The sequence below is a fragment of the Bidens hawaiensis genome, unplaced genomic scaffold (assembly GCF_021521415.1).
Source record: "Bidens hawaiensis isolate Kalapana, Puna unplaced genomic scaffold, B.hawaiensis_p1.1 tig00034610_1, whole genome shotgun sequence".
NCBI classification, from domain to species: Eukaryota; Viridiplantae; Streptophyta; class Magnoliopsida; order Asterales; family Asteraceae; genus Bidens; species Bidens hawaiensis.
In genome coordinates, this window is record NW_027495982.1 from 109,254 (window position 1) to 130,591 (window position 21,338).

Consider the following 21,338-nt stretch of genomic DNA (forward strand, 5'->3'; position numbering starts at 1 on the left):
TGGATTGAAGCACCACTTGCCCCACGGTGGGTGCCAAATTTTTTTGGTCAAAAATAGGTTTTAAGGATAATGTAACCAAATCGGTTTTGTGAGGTAGAGTGCTTGAACAACAATGGTGATTATTTAGATAAAATAAGGATGAACACAATGATTTGTTACGATGAAAAGCCCTTGATCAGCATGTGACCGCCGGCATAAAAACCTCGGTTGATGACAAGTAGTCTATCACCGCTATATGGTGGAAACTTGATCAAGAGTATCTAAGTGTGTTACAGATGATTTGTATGTTGCTAATATCATAGTGTCTAGTGCGTGTCAACCTAATTGATCATAGCTTCATTATATACAAAAATAAGCTAACAAAAAGTCATATAATCTCGCCACCTTTCCACTAGAGCCGTTACATACATTTGACCACGTTGCTAACTCTCTTGGACTACGAAATAGTAGGATAGACCAGGTCATCAACCGTTATACCTGCTAATATATCAATATACAAAGAGAACAATCATTAGTTTTTAACAAGTACTGAGTATACTTGATCCTGACATAATCTAGAACATGTGCTAAGGATAGCTGATCCACAATCTATGTCAAGATAATGTATCCACAGCGTAAAATCTCTGTGCCCTTACACTAACCTTGTTAATGCCTATGACCCTAAAATAAACTTTTTAAATCAAAAACAAAAGATCTTTCTTTTTGAATTCATGATTTTGACCAAATATTTTTTTTAGCATGTTAAATGAAGAACACATGTCTAAATTTATAAAAAAAAACCAAAGTTTTAATAACTAATTTTAAAAGGATCATAGCTCTCTCACCCGATGTAACTCATTTCACATCTCCAATTATCCAATTTAGTAGCACTCAAGTCGTTACAAATCATGACATATAAATAATAAACTCGTTCTGGCTCGTAAACCTAATCAAACTAAGTGTATGAAACTCAACCTAGTTTACTAAATGATATCCAAATTAAGCTCAAGCACAAGTAAATCGACTCGCTCACACCCATAATATCATAATAAATATCTAGAATCACTTGCAATAGAATAATTTAGAGCATTCCGTATAATTTAGGGTAAATTTTGAGAAAACTATCAAAATAATCTCTCCAATCCATTCCTTATTATATGGATGAGTTATATGGCAAGTAAAGTAAAAATCTAAATATAGGGTCTCACTTTTGATTCATATCATATAATATAGCATCTTGTTTTAGACAAACATCTGCTAAGGATCAAGTATCCAGATCTGTTAAGTGAGGTAAGGTTCTAACTCGGTAATAACGAATGTATGAGTGAAATCTTGTTGAACTCAGCGATGTGATTACAAGGGAAAAAGTTCTTAACCAAGATAGTCTTACTTCGATCAAAACTTATCAAGGTAATCTTTGGTGGAATCTCTTCGGTCAAGGATTAACTAAGTAATCGTTGGTCGAATATTTTCGGTCAAGGATCAACAAGGTAATTGGTCGATGAGTATGTGATTATCGTGATCTCCGGCATAAAAAACCCCCGGACGGTGAAAAATATCACCGTTGTTTATATTAGATAAAAAGGGTGTTACAATCGTTGTGGAGTATATGATCGAGATTACAAAAGTAAGCTAGTGAATAGAGAGGATGTTTGTTTCTGCTCTAGTGTGTGTGTGATACATGTGTGTTTTCTAGTCGATCGTATCTCAATTAAATAAGAAAATATCACTAACAATATTCCCTAACTATCCAGAAGTCTTCCACTAGCCGCTCCACGACCTTTGACCACGTGCCAATAGCCGTCCAGTAGCGAGATAAGCGGGAGAACGAGTCTTGTAGCCGTTGTTGATATTTAAACATCCATTTTCACATGAGTTCGTCCATTAACAACTACGTTGAATAAGGATCCTGGATCCATGCTCCAGCTATAGAGTACTCTGTGATGGTAGTTGATGCAAATACGTCTTAAGGTTGCCATACCTGTCTAACACATCACCATACTAAACACAATCATTAGTAAACAAGTAATACCAAGGATCGTCGATCCTTTATATCCTGATACATACTTCAAGGATAAACTATCATAAGATAGTCTAGGATCAAGGATCCTCAGCATAAAATTCATGGCCTAACAATTGCCCCCAAAATGGCAGGTGACAGTGGAATACAGCTGTCACTTTGGAATTCAAAATTGCTATGAAAAATTAAAAATGGGACGGTTTTTCCTGAATATTTACCATTTAACCCCCAAGGTTAATTATAACCGTCTATATATGTCGCCCTATATCTTTGATTATATACACGCCTCCTTCCGACGCATCAGGTATCCTTCCTACCTTTCTCTCTTATTTTCTTTAATCATGTCTGCTGCTTCGTCTTCTTCTTCTCTGTCTGCTTCTAAGCCCTCCGAACAAATTTCCGATGACTGCGTGTTGTCGGAAATGGAACCTCAGTGCCTCATTTCCAATCCGTCAGGTGTGATGTGTACTCCAAGGTTTGGATATGTTTTCCGACGACTCCATTTCTGATCGGCTACAAGTATCCTTTTCCATCTTTTACCCAAAGTTTTTTCAACTCTACCGGCATATCCTACATACAGGCTATGCCGATTGTTTGGAGGGTTATCAGCACTATCGAGAGAATCATTGAAGAGGAGAAAATCGACTTCGGCCTTCCCGAGTTATCATACTTATACACCCTTACTACCCATGGTCCTTCTTGTTTCATCTTCAAATCCCAGCCCCGACAGCCCCATCCGATCTTAAAGGCCACTCTAAATGATCCGTGTGGAGGTATCAGTTTTTCTTCGTAAAACGCGACTCAATACCAGGGGGAACTGATCTTCCTTCAACGTGGGTCACGAAGGGTAGGATCCTGGATCCTTAAGGAATAGCATGATCCTTTATGCTTCTATTTTAATCCTTATTCTTTCTTGCTGTCTGCAGTTGAGGACTTCGCTTCATTGAGTAAACTACCTGGAAAAGAAGAGAAAGCAAAACGGTTCCTAGCACTGGATATCGAAGTTAGGACCTTTCAAGCTCGATTTGTTGTAAGTTTTTGTGATATCTCCTCAAGTTCAAGCATGTCAAGTAAGTTAATAATTTTAAGGTAAATAAAATAAAATAGAAAACTTTTCTGTCGATTTTTCTTCTACAGGCACCAAGAAATCAGGAAAGTCCGCTCTCAAGTTCACCCTAGACGACATCGACTGTATGGTTACTTCTCCTGTTGTCAAGAAGGAGGCTTCAAAGGCAGGCACTATCTCCGAGCCCAAGACTGCCACGACCAGGGCCAAGTCCGCAGCTTCCAAGAGGAAAAGATCCTCTGATCCTGAGACCCATTATGACATTGTCAGCTCTGTAAGTATACTGCATTCTGTCCTTTAGTATTTTAGGATCCAATATTTTCCCAATTCTGATATGAAATTTATTGATAGGCTGTGACCGCTATGAGGGATCACTATGAAAAGACTATCCATCAGATGAGCGAGAAAATGTCAGGGTTAGGGAAGGCTGTGGTTGTTAAGGACAAGGCTATGATCCAGCTCTCCAAGGAGAAGAAACAGTTGGAGGATCAGCTATCCTTAGCCGAAGCCCAACGTCAAGAAGCAGTGGAGCAGGCGACTGATGAAGCCAAGGTGTGGGCTGCCAGGTCGGTATTCCAGGTGAGGATCAAGATGGCGAAGGAGGCTGGTGATCCTACTTTTGACAAGTCGGCTTGGGATGTGGAGAAATGGAAGGCTGCTCTTGACAATCTTGGTGGTGAAGATGACGAGGAGATGGCTGAAGTTATCAAGGCTGGGACTAGTGGCGTTAAGGAGGCGGTTGAAGTTGGCAAGGGAGAAGGTGATGCTGCGGTTGAGGATGCAGCTTAAGTGGGCAATGAAGGATATCAAAGACAAGGCCCGAGCCCACTTTTTTGTTTAGTATTGATGTTTTTATGAACAATTTCTATGGTCTGTAATAAACAATAGTACTTAGGATAAAGGATCCATGATCCTTAAGACAATCAGCGGGGGTGACAAAGGTGGAGGGATCTTCTGTTTGTGGGGATGAAGCCTTTGTTGCCCTTGTTTTCAATTTTCCTGCACTTATGAATTGTTAGTAACTCCAACTTAACCCGGGTGGATGGTCCATATTTCGTATGGTGAAGTCCAGGTTAAGAATTTTGGATAAGTCCTTGTGGCTTATCTTAATTAATATATAATCTTTTGACTATTTACGTGTTATAATTATTTTCAAAATTTTGTTAGATATAACTTTAGCATATTTACTAGTTTCGAAAAATAATTTCAAGTAAAATATTTACAGGTTAAAAGATCCTTAAGAAAATAACCCAGGATAAGATATCCTTAAATAATAAATATTAGGATAAAATATTTTTAATAGTTGATAAAATTTATATAAGAGAATTCCTTCAAAGGGCAAATTTTAGGATAAAGTTTCCTTAAAATAGATAAAAATTCTAGAAATCAAACAACTTTAAGAGAATAGCCTTTTAAACTGAAATATCCAAAATTATTGCAACAAATATCATACATAAGTTAACTAACATAGATCATACCAGAAGGTCTTAAATAGACCTAAGTTACCAAAAGTATTGAACTCTTAATGATCCTTAAAGGAATAGCTTAAGGATTCGGGATCCTTAATTTCTTGATCTTCAGAAAGAACTTAGAGAATCTGCTGCAAATAATTCGTAATATTAACTGGGATCAAACCCATCAAGCTGGGGACAAGCCCAAAATAATCTGGGGACAAGCCCGTGCAACTAGGGACAAGCCCGTGTAATCTGGGGACAAGCCCGTGTAACTGGGGACAAGCCCGTGTAATCTGGGGACAAGCCCGTGTAACTGGGGACAAGCCCAAAACTGGGGACAAGCCCAAATACGGATGTTAACTGGGGACTCGCCCAAACCGGGATTTAGCCCAAACGTGAAAACGTTATAAACCGGTGGTATGGTACGTCTACCATAAATCGTAGGATCCTCCATATAGCCGGAAACAACGAAATTGTCAGCCACTAAGCGTGTACTGGTCCCGCTGCCCCGGACTATACATCGGATAGCGTGTGCTACTGGCGATCGTGAGAAAGGTGAAAACCTTTATCCGTAGGGGATATGACCATCGGGGGTCATATACAAACGTGGGCTAGGCCAAAGGAAATAAGATAGTACCTCAAATGTAAAGGAGAGGTGGCCAACCTCTTGAACATCAACTGAATTATTATAGTCCTGCATGGTTATTCGAAACTTGGAAAGGATAAAGTGTTAAGAATATGTTATCCTTAAATTAACAGTAATAATCCAAAAAAAGAATAACTGATCAGAAAGATGTTACCGATTTAAGGATCCTAGATCCTTTTTTGGATAATATATCCTCTCAGGATAGTGGATCCAGATCAGGAAAAATAATTCTTGAAGTGGATGGCATTCCATGCTCTTGGTAACATGTTGCCTTCCATTGTGAGCAAATGATATGCCCCCTTTCCTGCTTCCGACTCAATCTGATAAGGTCCTTCCCATTTGGGCGCTAGCTTCCCATCAGCCGGATTTGTTGTGTTTTGGAAGGCTTTCCTCAATACTAGATCTCCTTCTTGAAATCTTCTGATTCTGATATTTTTGTTGTATGCCCCAGATACCCTCTGTTGATAGGCTGCCATCCTGATCTTGGCCAGGTCTCTAAGTTCTTCTACAGTATCCAAGTCTTCAAGAAGGATTTCTTCATTGGCTTCAGGATCACGGATGCTCGTTCTTGCCGTAGGAACCACCATTTCTGTGGTAATTACTGCTTCTGATCCAAACACCAATGAGAAGGGTGTTTGGCCTGTTGCATTTTTAGGCGTAGTCCTATCTGCCTAAAGAACATAAAGAAGTTCTTCAGCCCATTTTCCTTTCTTGGATCCTAGCTTCTTCTTTAGATTGTTGATGACGATCTTGTTTCTAGACTCTGCTTGACCATTAGCTTGAGGGTGAACCGGAGTGGAAGTAACCATTTTGATGCCCCAACTGTCAAAAACGTTATTGGTTCTATTCCCGATAAACTGGGAACCATTGTCACAAACAATTTCAGCAAGAATACCAAATCTAGTTATAATATTTCGTTTAATAAAAGATATTACTTCCCTTTCTCGGACTTGTACGGATGCTTCTGCCTCAATCCATTTGGAGAAGTAGTCGGTCATAGCAAGCATAAAAACCTTTCCACTGGGTGCTTTTGGTAGCTTGCCCACAATATCCATACCCCATTTCATGAAGGGACATGAAGAGGATATAGGATACAGAGGTTCGGCCGACTGATGAAGGATGTTCGCGTGTCTTTGGCAAGCATCACATTTCCTCGAATACTCCACTGCATCCTTCTTCATTGTTTGCCAGAAGTATCCAGTTCTAAGTATTCTGGAAAATAATGCTCTTCCACCTGTGTGATTGCCGCAATCTCCTTCATGAAAATCCTTGAGTACTTCTTGGATCTCAGGATCCTCAATGCATCTCAAGTATGGACCTGCAAGAGATTTTCTATATACCATATCATTTAGCAAAATATATTGGGATACCTTGAGTTTGAAGGACTTGGGATTTTCTGTGGCTGGAATTTCTCCAGTCTGAATATAGTTCTTGATAGGATGGATCCATGATCCTTTGTTGTTTGAGGATAAAGGATCCCAGAGCACGATTTCTTTATCATTCGTTATCTCCCCAACTTCCTGTTCTCCTATTGCTGGCGAGAGAATGTGGATTATTGGGATCTTCAAATCCTCAGGAATCTTCAAAGATGAGGCTAAGTTTGCCAAGGCGTCTGCCCCAGCGTTTTCTTCCCTCGGTACCTGTGTAATACTAAATATTTCGAAGGATTTCGATAACTCCTTCACAACATCTAAATATTTCAATAGTTTCTCACCTTTAACAGCATACGAGCCATTAAAGTGGTTAGTTATCAATAAAGAATCTACATAAACTTGAAGATACCAGATCCTCATGCTTTTGGCTAATTGCAAACCTGCGATTAAAGCCTCATACTCTGCTTCATTGTTTGTTTCTTGGAATTCGCAAGGTATGGACTGGGGTAATATGTCCCCCTGTGGCGATTTCAGTAGGATCCCGAATCCTGTACCTCTTATATTGGAAGCTCCATCTGTGAAGAGTATCCAAGTATCCTTGGTCTTTTCCAGTTGTTGGACCTCCAAGTCAGCTTCTTTTTGTAGATCACTAGTGAAATCAGCCACAAAGTCGCTAATGCTTGAGACTTGATTGTTGTTCTTGGCTCGTATTGGATATCATATGCGCTCAGCTTTACAGACCATTTGGCCATTCTCCCTGATAGCTCTGGTTTTCTGAGTACATTCTTAACAGGGTAATTAGTTCTTAAGATAATAGTGTGAGTTTCAAAATAATGCCTTAACTTAGTGGAGGCCATAATTAGTGCAAGAATTAATTTCTCTAAATGGGAGTATCTGGATTCTGCATCCAAAAGACTTTTACTTACATAATACACAGGATCTTGAGATGAACCTATTGAGAGCGGCTATCCTTCCTGTAAGCCTTTGGACATCCTTCGCGTTTGCAGGAGATTTCAGGTTAAGGATGGCTTCAATCTATTCAGGGCTTGCTTCAATTCATCTCTTAGTCACCATATATCCCATAAATTTTCCAGCCTTAACACCAAAGTGACATTTTGACGGATTTAATTTCATGTTATAATGGTCAAGGATATTGAATGCTTCCTCGAGGTCTCTAAGGTGAACCTCAGCTTTCTTTGACTTTACCACCATATCATCTATGTATACTTCCATAGTCTTGCCCAACTGTTCCTTGAACATCATGTTGACCAATCTTTGGTATGTGCCCCTACATTTCTTAGTCCAAACGGCATAGCAGTATAACAGTATATGCCGGTAGGAGTCATGAATGTTGTATCCTCTTGATCAGATGGTTCCATCTGAATTTGTTGAAAGAAGCATCCATAAAAGTAAGCATTTCATGTCCTGCCGTCGCATCCACCATGGAATCTATATGTGGTAATGGGAAAGGATCCTTGGGGCATGCCTTGTTTAAATCGGTAAAATCGACACACACCCTCCACTTTTTCCATTATTTTTTGAAACAACGACCACATTAGCTAGTCATCGAGGATATTGAACCTCTCTGATCATACCGGCCTTAAGAAGTTTTTCAACTTCTTCTTGTATGATCTTGTTCCTCTCAGGAGCGAATTTCCTTCGCTTCTGATGGACGGGTTTAACAGATAAATCAAGGCCGAGTTTATGGGTGATTACCTCTTTTGAAATACCTATTATGTCAGAATGCTTGAAGGCAAAGGTAGATCTTTTTCGCCCTAAGAAGGATATTATATCCTCTTCAATCTTACTGGGGATACTGGATCCTAGGAACACCTTTATTTCGGGATCCTCGGGGTCCAATGATACTTCTTTAAGGTCTTTCTCCCGAGCTTCCAGGACGTCCCTAGGATGTTGCTGTAGTTGCTATGCTATAGTTTGCTTGGCTGTTGGCTTCATTGATGAAGAATAATAATTCTTGGCCTCCGCTTGGTCACCAACTATCTTTACAACTAATAAGGAGTAGGTAACTTGATGCATTGGTGATAAGTTGAAGATACTGCCTTCATCCCATGGAGCCAGGGCCTACCTAAAATAACATTGCAATAGGAAAGGTTATCTATAACACAAAATTTTTGGTATGAATTTAACCATTCGATGTAAATTAGGAGGTTGATGTCCCCCAATGTCTTCTTGGTTTCACCACTGAAACCGACTAGCACCGATGTTCTAGGAATGATTTCTGAATCCGGGATGTTCATCTTCTTGAGGACATCATGTTGGATAATGTTGACTAAGCTGCCACCGTCCACTAGGATCTTGCGTACATAATGGTTAGAGATAAATAGTAATAATCAAACCGTCATGATGAGGATCCTGAATGTTCAGCTTGTCTTCCTCATCGAAGAAGATTCTCTTGTATGTTGTTAATGTGGTTGAGACTATTGCACGATCCCCGTTATCCATCTTGATCTCTTTGGTGAGTCTTTTTGCTGCAGAGAAAGAAGTTCCACATATGTCTGAACCTCCAGAGATGAAATTTACCGCTTGAACATCCAGCTTGTCCTGATGAGGATCCTGGATCCTTGAATTGAAAAAGATTCTCTGGTCAGTCACTCGAGTAGTGGGGATGAGCGGTCTTCTCTAATTATCCAACTCGAATTCTTCTACGGGACTTTCTTCCATGGCGCAATAATCTTTAAATAATTCGTAGTCTCTGGAGACAAAGTTGATCACATGAGCATCTGGAGGAGGTGGTGTTGCTTTCTGTGGAAGATCTTTAGGATCCTGGATCTTGGATTTCTTCCTTCCCAGGAGTTCTTTAAAGTGACCCTTGCTCAGGAGGTATCCAATTTCCCTCCTTAAGCCGATGCACTCGTCTGTCGCGTGGCCAAAATCTTCGTGGAAGGCACACCACTTAGACTTGTCCTTGAAGCCGACAACCTTCTCATTCTTTCGGGGCCAGCTTGCCTTTTCTCACAGATCCTTCATGGAACAGATCAAGCCATGAGTATCCACAGAGAAACAATAGTCGGAGATGCAATGATAGTCTTCATCGTCATCTCCTTCTTCAACTGCCCGTACGTTCTGATTGTTGAACTTGGCGTACGGCTTCGAATTGTTGTTCCTATTCCAGAATCCTTTATTCTTTTCGGGAGTTTCTTGTTTCGTTTGTCCCCCGAGACGGTCCTGGATCTTTTTATCTTCTACTAATCGGATGTATCTTAATGCCTTGTTTCTGACTTCATCTAATGTCCTGCATGGAGTCATCACTAAATCATCATAAAAAGGGGAGCTCTTTTGAATTCCCATCTTGAATGCTTCAACAGCGGTAGTCATATCAAGGTTTGGGATTTCTAGAGCTTCCTTGTCGAACCTGGTAACTAAATCCCTAAGGGATTCATCACTAGGTTGGATAACACGATATAAATCACTGGTTAACCTCTCAAATTTCCGACTGCAGGAAAATTGAGTGTTAAACAAATTAACTAAATAAGAGAAAGATGTAACCGAGAAAGGGGGGAGACTTAGCAGCCATTTCAATGCAGCTCCCGTTAGTGTGGCTCAAAATCCTTTGCAAAGGCAAGCCTCCTTGAGTCTTTCAGGAACAGCATTAATTTCCATCCTTTCCCTATATAGGGCAACGTGTTCCTCAGGATCAGTGCTCCCGTCATAAGTCTTCATGTTGGGAGTTTGGAACTGCTTCGGGATTTCTGCATCACAGATTGGTGGAGAGAATCTGGATAACTTGTGACTCCCTTCCGGTATCTCAGGAATCGGACGTATTACCCCGGGAATACTGGATATCATATCCTTGAGTTTTTGTAACTCCTTGGCCATTGCCTGGTTGATACCTGCATCCTGCATTGAAGCACGGTTAATATCTAAAGATATAGGATCATACCAGTTACCTCTCTACTGGGTGGAGTTTGGTATCCCGGATGAGTATCTGGGATAAAAAGAGTCTGCGATCGGAGTAGGTCCTCCATAAGCTATGGTCTGCATGGGGATTATGTCTCCATCATGGACTTCGGAAGACCGTTGATGATGGGATCCAAAGGATCCTTGATCCTGAAAGAAGGATCCTTGATAAGGAATCCCGGAGGATCCTGTCGGAAGCATCCCTGATCCCCTTTGGAACATCGAGGAACTCCGCATTGGTTGACCCATCGACACATGGTTGAAGCTAGATGGTCCTTGCTGGAAATTCGAGTATCCTTGGATCTGATGACCCATGGATCCTTGTTGAAGGATGGATGATCCTTGCTGAAAGGCTGAGGATCCTTGAGTCTGAGGACCCATGGATCCTGGTTGAAGGATGGATGATCCTTACTGAAAGGCTGAGGATCCTTGAGTCTGAGGACCCATGGATCCTTGTTGAAGGATGGATGATCCTTGCTGAAAGGCTAAGGATCCTTGAGTCTGTTGTCCCATGGATCCTTATTGAAGGATGGATGATCCTTGCTGAAGCTGAGCCAGGGATCCTGGACTGGTGAAATCCAGCATCCTATGCATCAGGGGGGTGAGATCCTCTGCTGGACTCTTGGACTTTTTGATGTCTTCGATCTCACACAGGATCCTTTGGTTGGTCTTGTTCTGTTGTTCCATATATGTTTTCACCTGCAAAAGAGGAAACGTCATTGTTAGAGTTTACCGCCGAAGTAGCAGCGGTTGTTCTCGAGCTCTAGAATACTGGTATTTGTGTCTTGCTCCCAGAAGTAGCAGCCTTTGGTGCTCCCGTGATTGGCAGAGGCATCGGCGGCAAGGTCCTTGAGGAGAGAGAAACCGAAAACGGCATAGTTGACGATGCAGAGGTGGATTGAGAGGCCATTGCAAGTGTATAGTGTATGAAAAAAACTGAACATTGATGAGAATAATACGGATTATAGCACCAATTGCCCCACGGTGGGCGCCAAATTGTTTTGGACAAAAATCTGCTAAGGATCAAGTATCCAAATCTGTTAAGTGAGGTAAGGTGCTAACTCGGTAATAACGAATGTATGAGTGAAATCTTGTTGAACTCAGCGATGTGATTACGAGGGAAAAAGCCCTTAACCAAGATAGTCTTACTTCGGTTAAAACTTATCAAGGTAATCTTTGGTGGAATCTCTTCGGTCAAGGATTAACTAAGTAATCATTGGTCGAATCTTTTCGGTCAAGGATCAACAAGGTAACCTTTGGTTGATGATTATGTGATTATCGTGATCTCCGGCACAAAAAACCCCCGGACGGTGAAAACTATCACTGTCGTTTATATTAGATAAAAAGGGTGTTACAATCGTTGTGGAGTATATGATCGAGATTACAAAAGTAAGCTAGTGAATAGAGAGAATGTTTGTTTCTACTCTAGTGTGTGTGTGATACATGTGTGTTTTCTAGTCGATCATATCTCAATTAAATAAGAAAATATCACTAACAATATTCCCTAACTATCCGGAAGTCTTCCACTAGCCGCTCTACGACCTTTGACCACGTGCCAATTGTCGTTCAGTAGCGAGATAAGCGGGAGAACGAGTCTTGTAGCCGTTGTTGATATTTAAACATCCATTTTCACATGAGTTCGTCCATTAACAGCTACGTTGAATTAGGATCCTGGATCCATGCTCCAGCTATAGAGTACCCTGGGAGGATAGTTGATGCAAATACGTCTTAAGGTTGCCATACTTGTCTAACACATCACCATACTAAACGCAATCATTAGTAAACAAGTAATACCGAGGATCGTCGATCCTTTATATCCTGATACATATTTCAAGGATAAACTATCATAAGATAGTTTAGGATCAAGGATCCTCAGCAAAAATTTATGGCCTAACACATCTATCTTCCAATCACCATATACTATAAAATAAGACATAAGAAAAAAAAACATTTATGGATATGAATAGTGAATAAAATGTGTAAGATTTATAAAAAATGAAAGATAAATTTACGAAAGAGTGTTTTGTAGCTAAATTACAAAAAAAAAGGAAAATTCCCATAATAGCCCATTTAGATAATGTGTTTCCAAGATTATCCCCACTAATTCAAGTTTCCAACTTTGTCCCTTTGGTATCTCGTCGCCGACGACATGATAGCGAACACCGACGATGCGTTACTAAAACAAATAGGATAACGACACGTGGCTGGAATATGTGTTGACGATGCGTTATATTGCTAACGTAGGGTAGTGGCGATGCGTTATGTTGCTAACGTAGGGTAGCAGCGATGCGTTAGTTGATAACGCATCGCTGCTACCCTATGTTAGCAACATAAACACATCGTCAACCCTATGTTATGTTAACACATCGTCGGTGTTCGCTAACATGTCGCCGGCGACAAGATACGTTTATGTTGCTAACATAGGGTAGGAGCGATGCGTTATCAGCTAACGCAGTGTGGAACCCCTGCTTTAAACATTAACGCGTCGCTGCTACCCTATGTTAGCAACATAATGCATTGTCAACCCTATGTTATGTTAACACATCGTCGGTGTTCGCTAACATGTCGCCGGCGACGAGATAACAAAGGGACAAGGTTGGAAACTTGAATTTAGGGAAACAAACTTGGAACTACATTCTATAAATGGGCTATTTTAGGAATTTTCTCAAAAAAAAAAGTATATGAATGAGCTGGGAATGCTCCTAAAATGTTGACTTTGTTAATACCTATGACCCTAAAAAAAACTTTTTAAATAAAAAAACAATATACCTTTCTTTTTGAATCATGATTTTGATTAAATGTTTTTTTAGCATGTTAAATGAGAAACACAAGTCTAAATTTATAAGATAAACCAAAGTTTTATTAACTAATGTTAAAAGGATCATAACTCTCACCCAGATGTATCTCATTTCACATCTTCAATCAATGATCCAATTTGGTAACACTTAGATCGTTACAAATCACAATATATAAATAATAAACTCATTCTGGCTCATAAGCCTAATCAAACTAAGTGTATGAAACTCAACATCGTTTACTAAATGATATCCAAGTTAAGCTCAAGCACAAGTAAATCGACTCGCTCACCCCGGCAATATCATAATAAATATCGATAATCACTTACGTCGAATAATTTAAAATGTCACCTTGTTAGTGCCTATGACCCTAAACATTTATGAGACATCCAATTGGGGCACATTACAATGTAACATCAACTTATACTATGTTACACAAATCCAAAACTATGTTTTAATAACTTCTATCGAAATGTCACAATTCAAATTGCAAATTGTCAGCCGTCACTAGCATACGCCTGTATATCTCGATTTATCGACCATCCCCATAGGCTTTGGTGCAAACCAACAAATGTCGTGGCACAAATTGAGCCCGACCCCACAAACCAGGCGACACCACCACTACTACCATTGCCGATACACACGACCACCTACAACTTTCGTCTTTAGATCAAATATTGCACGGCTAACAAAATCCTGTAAAACTACAACAGAAAGAAAAATAAACACTATCTATGACGAAGTAATCTATCAAGAATATCATTGCAGTATCCTACATATAACTCACTACTATAATGATCCTCTGTTAACAGTTTTGACCAGTCAAAACAGTAGTAGCGTCGGTTTCTGGTTCCAACGAGGTTTGACCAGTTAAAACAGAAGTAGTGTCGGTTTCTGGTTCCAACAAGGTTTGTGTCGTCAAAACAGTAGTATTGGTTTCTGGTTCTAACGAGGTTCGAGTCGCCAAAACAGTAGTAGTATCGGTTTCTGGTATCAATGATGCTTGACCAGTCAAATCAGTAGTAGCGTCGGTTTCTTGTTCCAATGATGTTTGAGCATCAGTCATAGTAGTGTCGGTTTCTGGTTCCAATGAGGTTTGACCAGTCAAAATAGATGCCGTGTCGGTTTCCGGTTCCAATGAGGTTTGAACCACCAAAACACTAGTGTCGGTTTCCGCTTCCAAACAGTTTGGAGCAGCCAAAACAGTAGTATTCTCGGTTTCTGGTTCCAATGGCGTTTGACCAGTCATAACAGTAGTATGGTCGGTTTCTGGTTCCAATGAGATTTGACCAGTCAAAACAGTAGCCGTGTCGATTCCAGATTCCAACGAGGTTTGACCAGTCAAATCAGTAGTAGTGTCGGTTTCTGGTTCCAACAAGGTTTGAGCCGCCAAAACAGTAGTGTCGGTTTCTTGTTCCAATGATGTTTGAGCATCAGTCATAGTGGTGTCGGTTTCTGGTTCCAATGAGGTTTGACCAGTCAAAGCATTAGTAGTCTCAATTTCTGGTTCCAATGAGGTTTGAACCACCAAAACACTAGTATCGGTTTCTGCTTCCAAACAGTTTGTAGCAGCCAAAACAGTAGTATTCTCGGTTTCTGGTTCCAATGACATTTGACCAGTCAAAACAGTACTATGGTCGCTTTCTGGTTCCAATGAGGTTTGACCAGTCAAAAAAGTAGCTGTGTCGGTTTCTGATTCCAACAAGGTTTGACCAGTCAAAACAATAGCCGTGTCGGCTTCAGATTCCAACAAAGTTTGATCAGTCAAAACAGTAGCTGTGTCGGTTTTCGGTTCCAATGAGGTCTTTTGAGCATCAGCCATAATAGTGCCAGTTTCTTGTTCCAATGAGGTTTGACCAATCAAAACGGTAGCAGTGTCGGTTTTTTGTTCCAATGAGGTTTGACCAATCAATACGGTAGCAGTCTCGGTTTCTGGTCCCAATGAGGTTTGAGCCGCCAAAACACTAGTGTCGGATTCCTCCTCCAAACAGTGTGGAGCAGCCAAAACAGTATTATTGTTAGTTTCTGGTTCCAATGAGGTTTGACAGGTCAAAACAGTAGTATGGTCGCTTTCTGGTTCCAATGAGGTTTGACCAGTCAAAACAGTAGTAGTGTTGGTTTCAGATTCCAACGAGGCTTGATCAGTCAGATCAGTAGCAGTGTTGGTTTCGGGTTCCGATGAGGTTTGAGCATCAGCCATAACAGCGTCAGTTTCTGGTTCCAAGCACTTTGTAGCCGCCAAAACAGTAGTAGAGACAACTTTTGGTTCCGATAAGGTTGGAGCATCTGAAACAGCAGTAGAGACAGCATTTGTTTCCACCAAGGTTGGAGCAACCAAACCAGTAGCGGGGTTCAGTTTCGGTGCAGATATGTTTATAGATCGCGCATCAAATGAACCATTAGCACGATTCAGTCTAGATGAGATAGCATGAATAACCTTTTGATAATATCTCCATGATAGATTCATTTCTCGAATGGGGCGCTGAGCGAATAAATTTTCTGATACAAATTTTTGCACATTCTCGGATTCTGCTAATCTTTCAAGATAAACTCGAAGGTCGCCTTTCGGTCCTATAATCAAACATCAAAAATATATATAAATTTTGCAATAAAAATAAAATACATATCATAAATAAGTCACAGGTTTGGGTTTTAGCCTATATGGGTTATGTCAGTTTAACCCATTAATTTTTAAAATTTAAAAAATGTGTTTTGTGTCATAACATAAAATGTAAGGTTTTTTATGCCAAAACTTACAAATTGAAAGTAAAACTGACATTTAACTTTTATATTCAAACATAATTGATTTATATACAATTATACATTCAAACGTTTTTTTGTAATTTGAATAGTTGTAAATCTAGAGTATGATATACAAAAATAAAAATAAAAATCAGGTTAACGAGTTGTGTTTGTGTCAATGAGCGAACATCCATGTCATGTTAAGGTTCATGTTTCTGAAACCATTTTCAGGTTCGTGTCAGGTTTGACCCATCAACTCACAGCAACCCTAGTCAAATTGGGCAGGTCAGGACGACCCAAAACATTTTCGTCCATATTTTTATTTATCAAGATTTAAACAATCAGATATGACTACAACAAATTATACTAGATACTATTAAAGTAATAATCAAATTTTCTATGTACTAAAAATCATTTTGGGCCAATTTTGACCCGTTTCCTCTTTAAGAAAACTTCTATATCGACCAATCATAAAACACAGCCCAACCCATTTACTTAACGATTCGAAATTTCATTACCTAATGAATTATCTTCTGAATTAAAGTAGCGGTAACGATGAGGAAAAATTGCTGTATGAGGCTGAAAATGAAAAGAAAAGGTCATAAATTTAACTTTAATAAATTTAAAAGGAAAAAATTAAATTAATAAGAAATAACACTAACTGGATTTAGCAAAGCTTTATGTGGAGTATTATCAATTAAAAGTGTATTTGTTTCATCAAATTCTCCTTTATCCCATGGAAGATCCACATCTTTCTTTTCCCATATATTTTTAAGTTGCTTTAATATTAACACTTTAGAAGTGTTTTCAACAGTACTGAAACCAGTGTCGGTGCAGTGACTTCGATCCTGCAAAAGATAAAAAGTTGATAAATATTAATAGAATAAAAGTTTAATATAAACATATTGCATTATCATTAATATAGTAATAAGAAAATATAGATGGATTTGTCTCAATCATCTAGACCTCTAAACGAACCATACATTCAATGAACCGTTCAGAGGGAAGTTCGTTAATGTTCGTTCATCTACGTAAATTATGATCATCAGGTTACATTTTTTAAGCTCAATTATGTTATTTCATAGTTATGTTCGTTCGTGAACCGTTTTCTTATACTGTTAACGAACAAACGTAAACGAACATGAGCACGCTGATTTTCTTAACGAACAAGAAAACCCTGTTCGTTTAGTTGTTTAGTTCGTTTATAGGCCAACAACCATCTACTTGTATTTATATTAAATCATATCAATATCATCATTTCATCCATTTTAATCAAATTAGCAAATACAAGTAAATTGTAAACGTGCTTACCCAACAGAAAACCAATTTATGTTGACTATCCCCCATAACATAGTCAAGAGTCCATTCTGTAGTGTATCTATATAGAGTTTATAAATACATATTAGCACAATAATACAATAGAAACAAAAGAAAATTAAAGTCAACTAATAAAAAATTTAAAAAACATGGAATACCTTGATGTTGATGTCCAAACACCTACGTTAAATCTTTTAAAGCAAAATTGCAAAAATTCATCACAATAAGGTCTTTTAAACACTGCAAAAGCGACCAAAAATTAAAGGTTAGACATTTTAACCCATTTGAAAAAAAAAACACACTAAAAATAAGTATGTTGATTATGATTAAAATCAAAAGATTCTTACAATAAGAATCTAAAATTCAAATAAAATGATTACTTTGACCCGTGCATGAAACCGAAACCCCAAACTGAAATAACCAAACCCAAACAAAAATCAACGGTTTGATTTTCTATTTTCGCAAAACCTGAACTTTCAGTTCGCTTTTTGGTTTCGATTTTGCAAGTAAGCAAAACCATAAAAAACGAACCGACCAAAATTTATGGATTTTTATTTTTTTATTTTAATTATAAGTAACTTATAAGTAATAGTACCCAAAAAAGTTAGCCCAAATGTACATTAATCGATTAAGTAACTAACTAATAATTAATAAAAACATTTAGGCCCAAATTCCTTATTTTTGGGACAAGTTTTTTCTGCCAAATATTTCAAGCCCAAATGGTAAAACTGAAAACCGAAACTGAATGGTTTTCAAAAACAAAAACCCAAAATTTCGGTTTTTGGAGCCCAAAACCAAACCATGTACACCCCCACGTTTGACTCACGTTCGAGATAAAGCACAACCGACATCATTACAATATCAATCATAAATTTTTAACCTGATGTTGACCCCTGCATCGTATCGGCTTTGAATCCTTCACGTGGGGCCGATGCAATATCAACAAGCAACCCACCAGTATCAAGAATAATAAGTTTCCTTCTAGAACGAGTAGGATCCGCTTTCGGTTCAATGGACCCAATGATCTTACGGTAAAAATACCATGATTCATCATCATATGTAATCGGTTGTTGACCAAACGGGTTATGTTCTATAAACTTTTGGACATCATCACACGCTGCAAGCTTTTCAAGATAATTACGAAGGTCGCCATTTGGTCCTTCAATGGGAAATCAAGAATATTAAATATTAAATATTAATATTTAATATAATATACACTAACGATAAATACATTGTGGGAACTCTAATACACAAACTATTACACATGTACCTTTTACGTATAGTCGCGTGTTTATATAGTTAAAAATAATTCAGGTGTTGAATAAGATAGCAAAAACTACAACACATTCAACTTTATTTAATAAAATAATTGATAAGGTTGTTACCAGTAAAGTTCACCAATCCATAACCAAACAACTAAACTGAAATAACTGAACCGAAAACCAAATTTCTGGTTCGGTATTGCATAACTGCATGCATCTAACACCAAAAAAAAACCTAACCGATTTATAGATTTTTCATTTTTAAATATGAACTTTTAAGTAGTTTAGAAGAATTTTAATAAATTGTGACCAAATTATTATAGCCCAAAGGTATAATACTCAATTAACAAATAGAAACATTCAAGCTCAAATTCATTATTTTGAGCCACTTTTAGGCCTAAAATTTAAGGTCTAAATGGCAAAACCGAAAAAATCGAAAATCCAACAGTTTTCAAAAACTCAAAAACAGAACGAGACTTACCTAGACCATTATCTTGGGTATCACGGTAACTGTAGGAATATGGAAATATTGCAGTGTGTGGCTGAAAATAGAAATGAGATGTATGATGTAAATGAACACCTTTAATTGGTCATATATAATATAAAAATAGACAAATAAAATAACAGCTTACAGGGTTGCGTAACGCCTTATATGGAGAATCATCCAAAAATATTGTATTTGATTCATTATAAACTCCTTTTTCCGGAAGATTAGAATCTTGTTTTTCCCATAACTTTTTAAGCTCTTTTAATACCAACGGTTTACCACTATTCTCAATGGTATTAAAACCTGTTTTTGTACAATGAAATTGATCCTGCAAAAAACCAGCTTATCATAAATAATAATAATAATAATAATATAATAATAATAATAATAATAAAAATAATAATAATAATAATAATAATGATAACAACAATAATAACAAAAACAACATATTATATGCATAATTACAGTTAGTATATGAACTTACCCAACAAAAAAGCAACTGATCTTGACTGTTAATTTCAAGAAACTTAAGAACTTGCTCTATATTCCTTCTGAAGAATGTTTACAAATGACAAAACGTAAAAAAAGTTGCAAGATGTTAGAGAAATAAAAACAGGTTAAGAGACTAATATAATGAATTAAATTCAATATAAGTAGAGGTGGCAGATGTGTGATTTGGATACACGTTTGATGAAAATTTAGAGCTTTTTCAAATAACTATTGAGTCGGATATGATTTCTTAATATTCTTTTTGCCAATAATCTAATTCCTTGTAGGGGTGTAAAACTAGCCAAGCCGCTCGTGAGCTACTATAGATTGGGTCGATTAAAAACTCGAATCAAGCCGAGATAAAACGAGGTCGAGCCTAAACTATGCTTTTTTTTAATGAACAAGCTCGAGCTTCACTTATCCAGCTCAAGCTGGCTCACGAGCCTAAACGAGCCAATTATTTATGTAGCCGTTTCTTTGACCACATTTCGACCCGTAATTGATTGTGAGCCTAGTCAAGCTCTGGCTTGGAAAATGTACACCCCTGATTCCTTGGAAACATAACTTTAGAGATTTATGTATTAGAAATACACTTTGACCACATTTAGACCCGTTTGAATCAACTACGGCAGAACTACATACAAGTGAGAAAAACTGTTGGGTTTTAAAAGGAACCGAAAAGTGAAAAAATAAAGCACCTTGTTCTTGATGTCCAAACGCCGACGTTAAATCTCTCAAAGCAAAACTTTAAAAACTCATCACAAAATGGTCTCTTGAACACTGCAACAGTCAAACAATAATCAAGTTATCAATAAGTTGAAACACAAAGAGCAAAACAATAACTGCTAGTTTTAACCTGCTTTTGAGCCTATTATTGTATCCGGTTTATAACCTTCATCGGGATCGGCTACAATATCGACAAGCAAGCCATTGACATCAAGAACAAGAAGCTTTTTTGTAAACTTTGATTCTTCCATCACAATATCATTATTCTTGCCTTGTGTTAAAGTTTGTTTCGCATCATCCCGTTTGACCGCCTCTGAATTTGAAAAATCTTGAAAAAAGTCAACATGATTTTCCTGTGAAATATGTCTTCTTTTAGAAGGAGGAGAGTCATTATGATCTTCTTCTGTCAAACTTTCTTTCACATCCTCCATACTTGTTTCTTTCCTGCAAATACATCAATCAAAATGTTTTACTTATAAAAATTCATTCCCATCTGATAAGATTAAGATAAATCCCAATTACATTTAGCAAGAAATAGAGCTACAGATCTAAGTTGTATTTGAGGAAATTAGGGCAGTTACTAAAAACTGAAATGAATGAATTACCTACCTGCTGGTAAATTGATAGTAATTGGAGGAATAGAGCGCCGTTGGCCGTCGTGGGTGGGGGTTACAGGATAGATATAGCACCCATCAGTAGTTAGTTGTGTTACCCAATGTCAAATTCCATTCCGCGTTATATATGATTAAACTTACTATCCCTAAGGTTGTTTTCACAAAATTAATAAAATAACATCAAATTTAGTTCAGCTTTACTTTTGTCCACAAGAACACCCACACGTATATACATCACTAGGTTAGATACGGATGGTACTAAAATAAAAATAATAAAAGCAAATAATATTATAATATAAATTATTAAAAATGATTAGCATCTTTGTATACTACGTGAGGTGAATAACCAAAACGAATGCGTGTTTGTACAACTGAATAAAAAATTCATTATTTATTTTTGTCACTAAAGTAATGACATTCTATATTGAAAAGCATTGATCTCACGTTGAA

The 21,338-nt window shown here is 38.0% G+C and overlaps 1 protein-coding gene across 2 annotated transcripts; it reads right to left on the reverse strand.

Moving 5' to 3' along the window:
• Nucleotides 1-13,540: 13,540 nt before the first annotated feature.
• LOC143586321 (uncharacterized) lies at nt 13,541-20,540 on the reverse strand. Of its 2 annotated transcripts, XM_077067885.1 has the most exons (12): nt 20,405-20,540; nt 20,247-20,328; nt 19,544-19,610; nt 19,205-19,387; nt 19,054-19,114; nt 18,191-18,469; nt 17,469-17,550; nt 17,305-17,371; nt 16,656-16,841; nt 16,512-16,572; nt 14,394-15,822; nt 13,541-14,345 (listed from the first exon to the last, which is right to left on the reverse strand). In XM_077067885.1, exons 1-12 carry the CDS (start codon nt 20,523-20,525, stop codon nt 14,057-14,059), a joined length of 2,907 nt encoding a protein of 968 aa, XP_076924000.1. In that variant the 5' UTR covers nt 20,526-20,540; the 3' UTR covers nt 13,541-14,056. The 2 variants fall into 2 exon arrangements, with proteins under 2 accessions (XP_076924000.1, XP_076923999.1); XM_077067884.1 differs by having other exon boundaries at nt 13,541-15,822.
• Between the last annotated feature and the right edge of the window lie 798 nt (nt 20,541-21,338).

Excerpts from the sequence above, each read along its gene's own strand:
- LOC143586321 (XM_077067884.1), bottom strand. The coding sequence starts at position 20,525 with ATGGAAGAATCAAAGTTTACAAAAAAGCTTCTTGTTCTTGATGTCAAT. Across the intron at positions 20,329-20,404 it reads AATAATAGGCTCAAAAGCAG|TGTTCAAGAGACCATTTTGT; the intron begins GTTAAAACTAGC and ends TGACTGTTGCAG. Across the intron at positions 19,115-19,204 it reads ATAAGGCGTTACGCAACCCT|CCACACACTGCAATATTTCC; the intron begins GTAAGCTGTTAT and ends TTCTATTTTCAG.